General features: G+C 35.5%; 1 protein-coding gene and 1 long non-coding RNA gene across 3 annotated transcripts in view; one reads left to right on the top strand and one right to left on the bottom strand.

Moving 5' to 3' along the window:
• Window positions 1–286: 286 nt before the first annotated feature.
• Window positions 287–11,769, top strand: part of phtf1 (putative homeodomain transcription factor 1) — a 12,694-nt gene continuing 1,211 nt past the window's right edge. The window contains exons 1-15 of one of the 2 annotated variants that reach the window (XM_089125280.1): window positions 287–623; window positions 849–940; window positions 1,036–1,092; window positions 1,193–1,262; window positions 2,245–2,403; window positions 2,604–2,784; window positions 4,301–4,424; window positions 4,510–4,689; window positions 4,766–5,020; window positions 5,579–5,707; window positions 5,913–6,182; window positions 6,928–7,059; window positions 7,660–7,746; window positions 9,922–9,972; window positions 11,522–11,677. In XM_089125280.1, coding sequence (XP_088981406.1) covers window positions 911–940; window positions 1,036–1,092; window positions 1,193–1,262; window positions 2,245–2,403; window positions 2,604–2,784; window positions 4,301–4,424; window positions 4,510–4,689; window positions 4,766–5,020; window positions 5,579–5,707; window positions 5,913–6,182; window positions 6,928–7,059; window positions 7,660–7,746; window positions 9,922–9,972; window positions 11,522–11,677 — 1,881 coding nt within the window. In that variant the 5' untranslated portion in view covers window positions 287–623; window positions 849–910. The remainder of the gene's footprint in view (window positions 624–848; window positions 941–1,035; window positions 1,093–1,192; window positions 1,263–2,244; window positions 2,404–2,603; window positions 2,785–4,300; window positions 4,425–4,509; window positions 4,690–4,765; window positions 5,021–5,578; window positions 5,708–5,912; window positions 6,183–6,927; window positions 7,060–7,659; window positions 7,747–9,921; window positions 9,973–11,521; window positions 11,678–11,769) is intronic. The other variant, XM_039673648.2, reaches the window with a different exon arrangement.
• LOC148970443 (uncharacterized) overlaps window positions 10,795–11,769 on the bottom strand; it is a 13,415-nt gene continuing 12,440 nt past the window's right edge. The window contains exon 2 of the long non-coding RNA XR_016148653.1: window positions 10,795–10,865. This is a non-coding gene — a long non-coding RNA (uncharacterized LOC148970443). The remainder of the gene's footprint in view (window positions 10,866–11,769) is intronic.

Raw genomic sequence — 11,769 nt, 5'->3', positions numbered from 1 at the left:
CTTGAAACATTTGGTGCCCAGTAAAATATAAAATCCTGGAATGTTTTCATCAAAAACCTTAATTTCTTTTCGAATGAAGAAAGAATGCATGGATATCTTGGATGACATGGTGATTGCCTAAATTATCAGCAAAAGTTTTTTTTTTTTTAAAGTGAACTACTCCTTTAAAACTGAAATGAAGCATTCTCACTGATAATTATTTTCATTTATGTTATTTAATACTTATATCACTAAAATTTATTTTGTACAAAATACAGTTCCGCCATTTACATTTGATGTGACGTTGGTTGTCGTCGCTTGCTTCACACAAACTTTCAGGAGCTGATGAGAGTGAGAACTTTAACAATCACTTCTCTTTTACAAGAAGATCTTTCTATCGTCGATCAGATTTAACCGAATTGTTGCCAGGGTGGATTGACACTAAATAAAGTTATCTTACAACTTAAGTCTGCTGTTTTTGCATTTTAATGAGATGTTTATGATGTGGCGTCAGATAGTTTTGCTGTAACGTTAGTGGGCGAGGTTTGGTCAGCTAACTTACAACATAAACATCTGAAAATGTTGACAAGACTCAACACGCGCTGCTGAGGAATCGCAGGCAGACACCGAATTTTGGGCTGCAGGTAAGTTTCATCTTCTATCATTTTCCTTGAACTTAATCAGTAACTTTACCTGTAACGTTAGAGATATAATATCAAATGCAGTCTAGTTAGGCGGCGGCTCTTTAGGTTTTGAAACAGCCTTTCTCTTCATGTGCACTTGAGAAGTCGCTTCCTATGTTTGTCGCGTAGCATACAGTAAACTTTACTGTAAGCGATGATATAATTTGAATATCTGACTCTTTCGAGGAATGAAATATTCTGTGACTGACATTACTGCCTGAGATGACCTGACCTAATGCATTTCAAACATGGCAGGAATAGCATGGTATCAGAAGAAGGTGAGCCTGACTAACTAACATCTATTTTACAGTAAGTTAAAAACAGAATGTGAGTTGAACGTGGTTAAAAATTCTCCAATGATCTTGTGTCAAAGATTGGAGCATATGATCAGCAGATTTGGGAAAAATCACTGGAACAGAATGAGCTCAAGGTAATATGGCAGTTTGTGTTTTCAGAATAGATGTGGTTCTTGAATATTGTGTCAAATGTATGCAATCCGATGTGTGAAACTCAGTTCCTTTTTTGAGCAGGGCTTTGGAAGCAAACCTAAGAAGACTGGCCATATCAAGCCAGACCTCATTGATGTTGACTTAGTGAGAGGTGAGTTACTATCAAGTTTAGCGTCTGAATTTATTGTGATCTATGATGCTATAGGCTGTCAGATGATACCTGTACTGTAAACATGTATGGTAAATCAAGGCAACGACGGTTGCCAGAAATTCACTGTAAAAAGTGTAATTGTTACAGGATTAAATTTTCATGCTTGTATCTGAATGTTTTACACTTTAAAACAAGATATTATAATTAAAATATACAATATTAATATATCAACTACTAAGTTAAGTAAACATAATCAAGTGGAATGTATCATCGGGGCTGTTGATGTCATGTCAAGTATAAATTGTCTGTAAATTATAAGGTAATATATATGTACTTTCATTTACTGTAAAATTGCACTACCGTTTTAAAGTTTGGGTTCAGTACGATTTTTTTTTAAGAAAAAATTACAATTTTTATTCTGCAATAACACATTAATTTTATTAGAACGGACAGAAAAGACATTTGTAATGCTACTAAATAATTATTTTTCAAATGAATGCTCTTCTTTTGAACTTTCTATCCTTCAAAAAAAATGTTTCCACAAAATATTAAGCAGAACTGTTTTCAGCAGCCAATTAGAATCATTTTTGAAAAGTCATGTAATACTGAAGACTGGATTAATGATGCTGACAATTCAACTTAAATTTAATTCAACTTAAATTTAAAGGAATACATTAAAATGACATTTTAAAAAATATACTCAAAAGGAAAACATCTATTTTAAATTGTTATAATATTACTGTATTTTTATCAAAATCTAAGTCTAAGTATTTGTGAGCATGAGAGATAAAATCGTAATCATTAAAAAATTGTACCAAACGCAAACCTTTTAAAAATGTAAAAAAAAAAACAAAACAAAAAATGTCACTGTATAGATTACGGCAACTAACAGGTAAATAATTAATAGGGTTTTACTTTTATATCGTTGCATTCTTTTCCTATTAAAAATGACTACAGTTTTTGAACTGGTGTCTTTTTGCAGGTTCCACGTTTAGCAAGGCCAAACCAGAGAGCCCTTGGACCGCTCTGACTCGTAAAGGCTTGGTCAGGGTCCTCTTCTTTCCTTTCTTCTTTCAGTGGTGGATCCAAGTCACATCTAAATGCATCTCCACCCTCATCTTGGTTCTGTATTTCCTTCAAGGTATGCAGTTTTTCTTCTTTTCAGTAAACCAATCTCTTGGACACAATGTGCATAATGTGTTTTTGTCTAGTTTCCTTTGTCATTCTTTGAATATTTCAGATTCCACTGAGGGATTATACATGTGGTTTTCTATTGGAAATGAATTCAACTTAAAATTCTCAATATGATGTCATGATCTGATGGATTTGTGTTCTTTGCAGTGGCAGGAGCTGTGTTGTATTTTGAGGTACCAGCAGCCTGTGCCAGTGAGGTTGTGGGTCCATTGTGTCTCATGCTGTTGTTGGGTACAGTACACTGCCAAATAGTATCCACAGAAACCTCAAGAAGCCCAGACAACAGCCCAGTTCCCAGCCGGACAGCCAGCCCTGCTCGCAGGAAAAGGTTAAGCTGCTGATGTGTCAGATTTGTGAAAGACTGACTTGGAGACATAAATGATCAAGTGATTTTTTTTTTTTTCTCTCATCAAATGGCCAATACATCTAATCTTCTCCAAGGCTGGCAGTTTAATCAGCAGTGCCAGTGTTCAGCTGACACGAGTGGGTCAGTGACAAATAAGAGTGTCCACAATAAAGAGAAGGAAAAATCTAGTTTAAAACACGTGTGCCAAGTTCTTATAAATGTACTCATTGTATTCATGTTGATGTCATGTGGTTTTAGAAACCTTATACCATTTTCATGAAAGATTTACATTTAATTGCTCTAAAAAAGGTTGTAGTGAAGTAATAAAAGTAATAACATTTTTCTTACAGCTTAAAATCTTCATTTAAAAAAATATTTATATATTTTAAAATATATAATACATTTTAAATATGTTTTTTAAGGTAAAAAGTTATGTCAACAATTGTTAATTCATCATTTTTTTAGAGTTTCATCAATTTCAAATTATCATATATTTTAAGAGACTTATTGGGTGCTTCTCATTTTTAAAGGGTTAGTTCACCCCAAAATGAAAATTAAGTCAGTAATTACTCACCCCCATGCTGTACCAACCCCGTAAGACCTTCGTTCATCTTCGGAACACAAATAAAGATATTTTTGATTGAATCTGAGAGCTAGATCAGTCCTACATAGGATGCCTAAGGGACTGGCTCTTGACGGCCCATAAAGTCATTAAAGAAAAGGTTTAAATATTCCATGTGCCTACAGCGGCTCAATTATAAGTTGATCAAGCGACGAGACTACTTTTTGTGCGAAAAAAACATAAATAGCGACTTAATTCGACTATTATATTACTTCCTTATGGGCGCATGCGCGAGAACTGAGACGAGGACGTTCTTCTCCTTCGACTACTTTTTGTTACCGGCTGCTCCGCTTAGGAGTATTACCGCCCCCTACCGTATAAGATGATGAACACTGTCGTTTTTTTTAGAAGATTAAAGGCTTTTAAGTGCACCTTGTAGTGCGGAAAATACGCTAATTGAAAAGCGTATGTACAGCGCACATCTTCCTCTGCTTGTAAACAGAAAGTTTTGCGCTTCCAGCTATATCAGCACATCATCTTATACGGTAGGGGGCGGTAATACTCCTAAGCGGAGTTTATATATATATAAACAGTGAAACAATTAGGTTACACTACTTTTAAATTTTTGCTTTTTAAGAACAATATTTTTTTTTTGTTTTTCTGTTTGTTTTTTGTAATGATATCAGGAAAAAATCTATAAAAATCAGTTATACATAATACAAGTTGTAAAGTCATTGTATGTATGGATTACATTTTAATTTATTTTTGGATAAATTAATTGATCTAACAAATTGCACTGATGTCATTGACCAGTCACCAAATTTGATACATCATACTTCTAATATTATATATTATAAAACAGATGGCCTCTGTTTGGTCAATACTGTATTCTTTTGATCTAATTCAATTTGTGTCTTTGTTGCGGTTTATTTATAGACAGAGGAAGAGTAGAAAAGCAAAGAGGTCTGAGGATGAGGGCAGCAGAGAGGAAGGGATAGTAGAACTCAAACCCCAGCAATTTCAAGACGACAACCAGCTCTACAGATCAGAGAAGAGATTGGTAAAACACTTTCCTTTGAACTGCACTTTTTGAAGAGTCATGAACATTCATGTTTGTGTTGATTGAGATCCTGTGGGCTTTGCAGAACTCCCTTAGGAGGCCTCTGTGTGGGGCTTCTGAAGATCTCTCCAGTGAGGAAGAGGAGGCAGATGAAGCAGATCTGCAAAGAGAGAGACTCTTCTCATCAGCACCTCCAAAATATGCCCGAGCACTCAGGAATAGACTTCACAAAGTCCCCAAGAACAATTCGCCACTAAAGACTCAAGTGAGTATCTGGAAACCAAAGGTAAAATCTGTAAAATAGATAAGATTATTCATTACCATTGTTTGATTTCATTCAGGGAGACAGTAATGGGATGCCCAAAGACAAAGACAACCCAGCTCTACCACATGAAGTTGAGCTTCTGCGGTCTTCACAGGGCTCGCGTCCAGCCTCTGACACGGATGATATGTTATGGGAGGAGCTTCTGCATGATCCTGACTCCGCCTCCACAGGAAGCAGTGACAGTGGGGAGGAGGAGCATCACAGTCATAGCCACTCCCTCCCTCTGCCCAGCATCACTCTGACTAGTGATGAGGATGAGGCCTTACCGCAGGTGGGCTGCAGTTTTACTGTAAAAAATGTTACGCGACTTTTCACTCTTTGCTTAAAGGGATAGTTCACCCAAAATGAACCAATAAGGTTCATTCTAGTAAGTGATTGAACTTCCGCAAGAACCAGTGAGGTTTGCTCCCACGCGTCAAGCAGGTTCGGTATGTTTGCTGATCAATGTTGTGAATACAACTATAAATCATCATATAAGTTATTGTGTAGAGAATTTCACGCTAGAAGTAACACCAAAGCACAGAGGACAGTCAATCGCTGTGTGTGTGTGTGTGTGTGTGTTTTAAGCAGCAGTTGAGTCAGTAGCACCTCATAACAGTACATGAGATCCAGGGGGCGGAGTTAGATCCAGATCTAAGGGGTGGAGATGGGTAGGATTAGGGGTGGGGTTAGGGATCAGGGGGTGGAGATGCTTATCATAGAACAACTATTTAAAGTATGGAATTCATAACTGGCCTTAACTCCTTTAATTTACTAGGGTTAACAACCTCATCAAACAGCGGACTCTGACTACATTATTAATTTTGTTCTTAATTGAATCTCCCTGTAGCACCAGTTCTCATGGCTGCAGGCTTGTCACCCGTCCAAAGACCGCGTCAGTGCCATAATCTGGGAGCAAGGAGAGTGTAAAAAAGCTGATATGTCCGTGCTGGAGATCAGTGGGATCATTCTCACACAAGTAAAGTCCTTCTTTACCTCTCTGCCTTATTTATTTCTTTAAACTGCCTGGAAAGGGAAGAGAACTTTTTGTTCAAATTCAATGTAAACATCTCCTTGTAAGCCTTTGAACACTGACTGTTTTAGAGATTTGCATTGGTATTTGCATTTCAGAAGTAATAGGTCAGTTATTCTGTTAACTTACGCTGAATGATTTCTGTTTCCAGGTGAAGGTGGTTGAGCAAGGGATGGGTTATCTTATTTTCGGCAGCTTGGTCACGGCCTCACTGGCTCTGCTGCCTTACTGCTTCAGACTGGCACAGAAGCTGGATGTTGCCAATCTCAATTCTGTTTCCCTCGAGGAACTTCCAGCAGTGGCCATCGGGCCGCCTTGTGCCTTGTCTTATGCTTTCTTCATCATCACCACAATGGAAAGAGTTTTCCTCTCTGGACTCTTCTTCTTCATGATGTGTGTGGCTGAGAGGACGTATAAACAGGTGAAGATGAAAATTAATTCCCTTCAATTTGTATGGTTTTTTTACATTTCAAGTTATATAAATGGGTATTAGCTGATCAATTTTGAGCTAACATGCATTAACTAATGTTAACAAATTGAACTTTATTGTTACGTGTTTTAGAGCTGCACGATTCTGGATAAATTGAGAATCACAATGTTTTTGTTCTAAATAGAAATTATGATTCTCCCACAATTCTAACAGACAACTAACATGTAATTTACTAGAAGTTCTGACAAAATGTTAAAAATTAGTAATTAAAAATGTTTTATTAATTCAATTACTCACTCATGTACCCCTTTTCCACCAAAGCATTTTGAGCAACTAGTTAGAAAATGGAGCAAATCAACGTTTAAAAGTAACTAGTTGCTTCAAATAACGGTTGTACTGGAGAATCGTTGTAAGTTAGGAATAAGGTCATGTGGGTGTTTGAATCGAGATTGCAATCTTTTAACGATTAATTGTGCTGCTCCAGTATGTTTACACAACAACGTTTTAAACACAGGAAACATTTTTTTTTGCGTTTTCTCTGGTGACAACGTCGTCAAAACGTTCCCTGTTCACACGGATCTGTGAAAACAACTAAAAATTCGAGCTTCAGTCTTCTCCGTTGAAATCAATATGGTCACTGTGTCCATTTCTTTTACTGTCTATGGTTTTCACTAATCAAATCTGTATAATGGCAGACAGGATTGTTTGTTCTCAACAAATGTCTTGTCATCCACAGCGCCTTTTATTTGCGAAACTTTTCAGCCATCTCACATCTGCACGCAAAGCCAAAAAATCTGAGATTCCTCACTTTCGGCTGAAGAAAGTACAGAATATCAAGATGTGGCTTTCACTTCGATCATTCCTGAAGGTATCCTCTTCCTGTTACAGTTTCCATGTAGGGATGCTCAATATATCAGTACCATATCATGTGTTGAAATTAGCAATATTTTTTTTTAATTATCAAAACTGAAATTTAACTGATATTTATTAACAGTTACATTTTTACATTTGCATTACATTTCCTGTCATCTAATGCTCACATAATTTTATTCTATTAATAATAATTTATTAACCCCTTTAAATGTAATCTTTACCAAATCTCAAAAGAAATATCTTTGTTTTTGTATACATAATGCTGTTATGCCTAAATTCACTTGTAGCATTGAAAATGACTGATTTGAGTTTTTAGTGTTTTAGGTTTTCATTAATTTTTAGAATTAATAATACATTATATATATATATATATATATATATATATATATATATATATATATATATATTTATTTCAACCACAACATCTAGGGGTAAAAGCTTTTTGTTTGCTTAATCCAAGTCTGTTTATATAAGCACAAATGACGTGTTTCTGCTGGCTGTCACATGTGTACACCTGTTGTATAGAGCAGTTTACAGATACCTTGTTTATATTACATGAAGATCAATTTAATCATTTCTTTGTTCTATTTAACAGAGACGAGGCCCTCAGCGCTCTGTTGATGTCATTGTGTCATCGATTTTCCTCCTGGCTTTGTCTATTGCCTTCATTATCTGTGCCCAGGTCAGCTATTGTTCTACTCCACAATGTTTTTGACACACCCTTTAGGCATGTTTTTTAAGCTTTGCTTTAATGTATATATATATATATATATATATAGACCATTTTGCAAGATGTAAACAACACTGGTCCAGAAGCACTTCCTGTTTCAGTTTTTAACACTACATAAAAGCTGGGATAAAATACAACCAACACAACTTATAAATAGGAATCAAAAAGTTAAACAAACATTTTTAAGATGTTTTCTTTACATGTGAAATAAAGAAAACAGTTACAAACTGAAACAGGAAGTGTTTCTGGACCAGTGTTGTTTACAACTTGCAAAATGGTCTATGTATATACAGTATATATATATATATATATATATATATATATATATATATATATATACTATTCCTGTTCCATCTGTACCTTGAACCCTTAATGCATGAATGTTTCACCAATCATTATTATATATTCGGGTCTTTACCGACGTGGATCTATATCTATTGCAGATGGCTCTCTAACTGCTGCAATAAAAAACTCCTAATATTTGATTAATAATTAAAAAAGAATAAATTAAGCATATTTCGTTAGCGTTTGGAAGTAAGAAGAGTTCAACTTGAGCAGATAATTGTTACCATCATCACTGTCACCAGCAGAGCTCATTTCCCATTACATTCAGCATTTGGCTCATATTCTCAAACATATACTCAAAGCTATCATTTGCAACATCTTTAAAATAAATATTTTGATCGCTGGCAGATCCTTCGCCAGATCCACCATCAAGACAGTGACGCTAATATTTGCACAAAGTATTTGCTCTGCAGTCTACAGTAAAATGCTGGGCCATTTCAAGTAGAACACATAGAGAACAAAGAAAATAAAAAGTGCTTTAAGTTGTTCAGGGAGGTCTAACAGTAGTATTCAGGTAAGAAATACAGAAATTGAATAAAGTGATCAAATGTAAAATAACAGTGCATAGTCTTCTTTTTATAAACCTGCTAAATTAAACCTGCATTATTAAAGCTGCTAAAGTTACTCAGTCAAGAGCAGTCAGTGATTTTCTCTGTATCTTTTGTTGTTTGAATTGACATTAAAGCTACAGTCCGGCGGTTTTCCTCTTTGTCGCCATCTCTGTTCGAAATCTGCTATTGCAGTCATTTGTGGAATTATCAAATTTACATTGAAGTTGTACTAACACAATGTTTGAGTAGAGTGTGTGGATTTCAGTCACCGCGCTGGTGTGGATACTGGCATTCAGAATCACAGATTATTTTTCCGAACGAAGTCTTTTGCGTTTTACAGCGGGTGAATCTGTTGTCACTGGTGATTGTCGTTTGAACCTTTCTGGACCCGCCATCAAATTGATAAGTTTAATTATATCAAATGCTGTGAGAAAAGCCTATAAATCTCCACCTCCAACATCCTCAAACGCAATCCTACTAGCCAAGACTACTTCTTTATATGTGCAGATGTGACGTAATGACGCAAAGACATGCTCGAATCTCCTGCGGAAATCCACCAGTACCACTGGAATTAAAAACATTATTACAAGCAGACACTGGCTGGTTATGTATTTTCTCAAATATATATTTTGGGATCATTTTTAACCCCAAAAAAAAGCTACGGACTGCAGCTTTAAGGACTCAGACAGCAGCAAGTTTAGGCTACTGTCACTTTCAGAACTAATGCACGGATAGAAATGCGATTTTCACTATACAAGAAAAAAACGACTGTTTAAATGAATGCAATATCAATTTTTGTGTGTATTTATCCTTTCATGTGAAAAAGAACTCAATTCAGCGCTGGTATACTGTGAGAGGCGACTTTCGGTGTGCATGCTTCATGAAAACCATCCCAAATTGAGTTATCTTTCGCGTCGTCTTGCGCTTAAATTGTTTAAAATTTGAAATTGGCTAAACACGTGCAAATGCATGATCAAGCTGCTCCGGGCCCTTATTGTTGAGCATTGCATTATTGTAAATTTCTTTGGGTCTGTTTACACCTGGTCACTTCATTTGTTTTTACTGATTGGATAGCATGATCTGATTTGTTTAAACAGTTCCACTTACACTTGGCCATGTAAATGCGTCTCGAATAGAAATCGGATGTTCAATCCCCTCGCTATACATGCAAATCTAACGATTTCACGCCAACTAAAGTGACAGATATGAGCTGCATTTTATTTATCATCAGCGAATTTCAAGATCAAAGACAGCAATAGGAGAGAGAGCGCCATCAGCACTGGTAAGATAATTTAGTCTCACTACTTTAATGAAGATGATTGTGTGTTGACCGTCTGCGACTTGTTTTCAGTTTCATTTGCGGCAGTTTGTCCGTTGCCTCGGCTGCTCATTTGTGGCGATTTACTCCTGTCCAGTTTCGTTTCTCGGACAACCTCCTGAAGTGGTTTGAGTTTTATCGGATTTAAATCCGTCTTGGAAGTGTTTCGAGGGGCATTTACACCTGGTCTATTCACGATCGGAAAGCTATCCAGAGAAAACGCATGAAGTGACCAGGTGTAAACAGGCCCTTTGTGTTTTCACCAGAGATTAAGTTTTCCTTGACATCAAATGTGAAATTTTTACATACAATCGTGCTCAGAAGTTTACATACACCTTGCAGAATCTGCAAAATGTTAATGTTATTTGAACAAAATAAAAGGGATCATACAAAAATGCATGATATATACTGTATATTTTATTTAGTACTGTCTTGAATAAGATATTTTAGATAAAATATGTTTACATATAGTCCACAAAAAAAAAAAATATGTTCAAAATGTTGTTACCTGGATGATCGACATCTGTTTTTTGGGAGGGGGGTTTTGTGATGGTTGTTCTGCAAACTGCCCGATGTTCTTCTGCAAATTCTTCAGTTTTCCAGTATATTTTGCATATTTGGACCCTTTCCAGCAGTGACTGTGTGATTTTGTGATCCATCTTTTCACACTGAGGACAATTGAGAGACTCAAACACAACTATTAAAAAAGGTTAAAATATTCACTGATGCTCCAGAGGAAAACACAATTCATTAAGAGCCAAGGTTGAAAACTTTTTGAATCTGAAGATCAAGGGTAAATTGTACTTAATTTGTCTTCCGGGAAATGTGTAAGTATCTGCTGTTGCTTCTGAGGGGCACTAAATGGAAGGGAAAAAATAATATTTTAACAAAATAAGAAATTTCTTAAAATAAAAAAAAAATCTTCATTCTATTCAAAAATGTTCAGGCTGTTAACTAAAACGATTAAAAATCATGTTAATGTTGTTCACTGAATTAAAGCTAAAATAAAATAAAATATAAAAATGTAAAAAAAAAAACATACACTAACTTAAATGGGGGAAAAAACATATATAAAAATAAAATAGAGAATATGAAAAAATTATAAAAATATAAAATTATAAAATAAAATAGGTTTAAGCTGAAGTATTAAAATGACTAAAAACCAAAACCCGAAATAAAAATAAATGAAAGCTAAATAGTAATATTTAATGACAAAAGTACAACAAAATGACTAAAACTTTAAATTAAATATTTAAAAGAATATATATATATATATATATATATATATATATATATATATATTCATTCTGTCATTTGGATTTAGTAAGTAAACTAGTCATTTGACTAGTTGTGTGTGTCATAAAGTCATCTTCATAGACATAAAAGTGATTTGAGGTGTTTATATAATGTTAAGTATCATACTACTGTGCTCGTGTAAATTTTTTCACAGTTTGAAGATTTGACTGTCTAATATAGCAAAGGAAACGAGAAGATAACGCTTGTTGTGTTTCAGCTTTTGCACAGTCATCACACATTCCTGGACTCCGAGACCAACTGGGAGTTAATGATCTGGTGTGCTGCTCTCACGGTCTTCCTCCTACGCCTCGCTACCCTCGGAGCAGAGACCAACCGAAAATATAGCAACGCTTCTGTGCTTCTGACTGAACAGGTGAGATAAAAATCTCAGCCGCACAGAACAAAGAGGCAGTATTGTTCAGAAACAAGCGAACCATTCTCACGTACGAGAGGCCATTCCGCAGG

Source organism: Pimephales promelas, chromosome 21 (genome assembly GCF_988280905.1).
Source record: "Pimephales promelas chromosome 21, fPimPro1.hap1.1, whole genome shotgun sequence".
In the NCBI taxonomy this organism is placed as follows: Eukaryota; Metazoa; Chordata; class Actinopteri; order Cypriniformes; family Leuciscidae; genus Pimephales; species Pimephales promelas.
The sequence above is the reverse complement of the archived record's forward strand: the minus strand, read 5'-3'. Positions and strand labels throughout refer to the sequence as shown.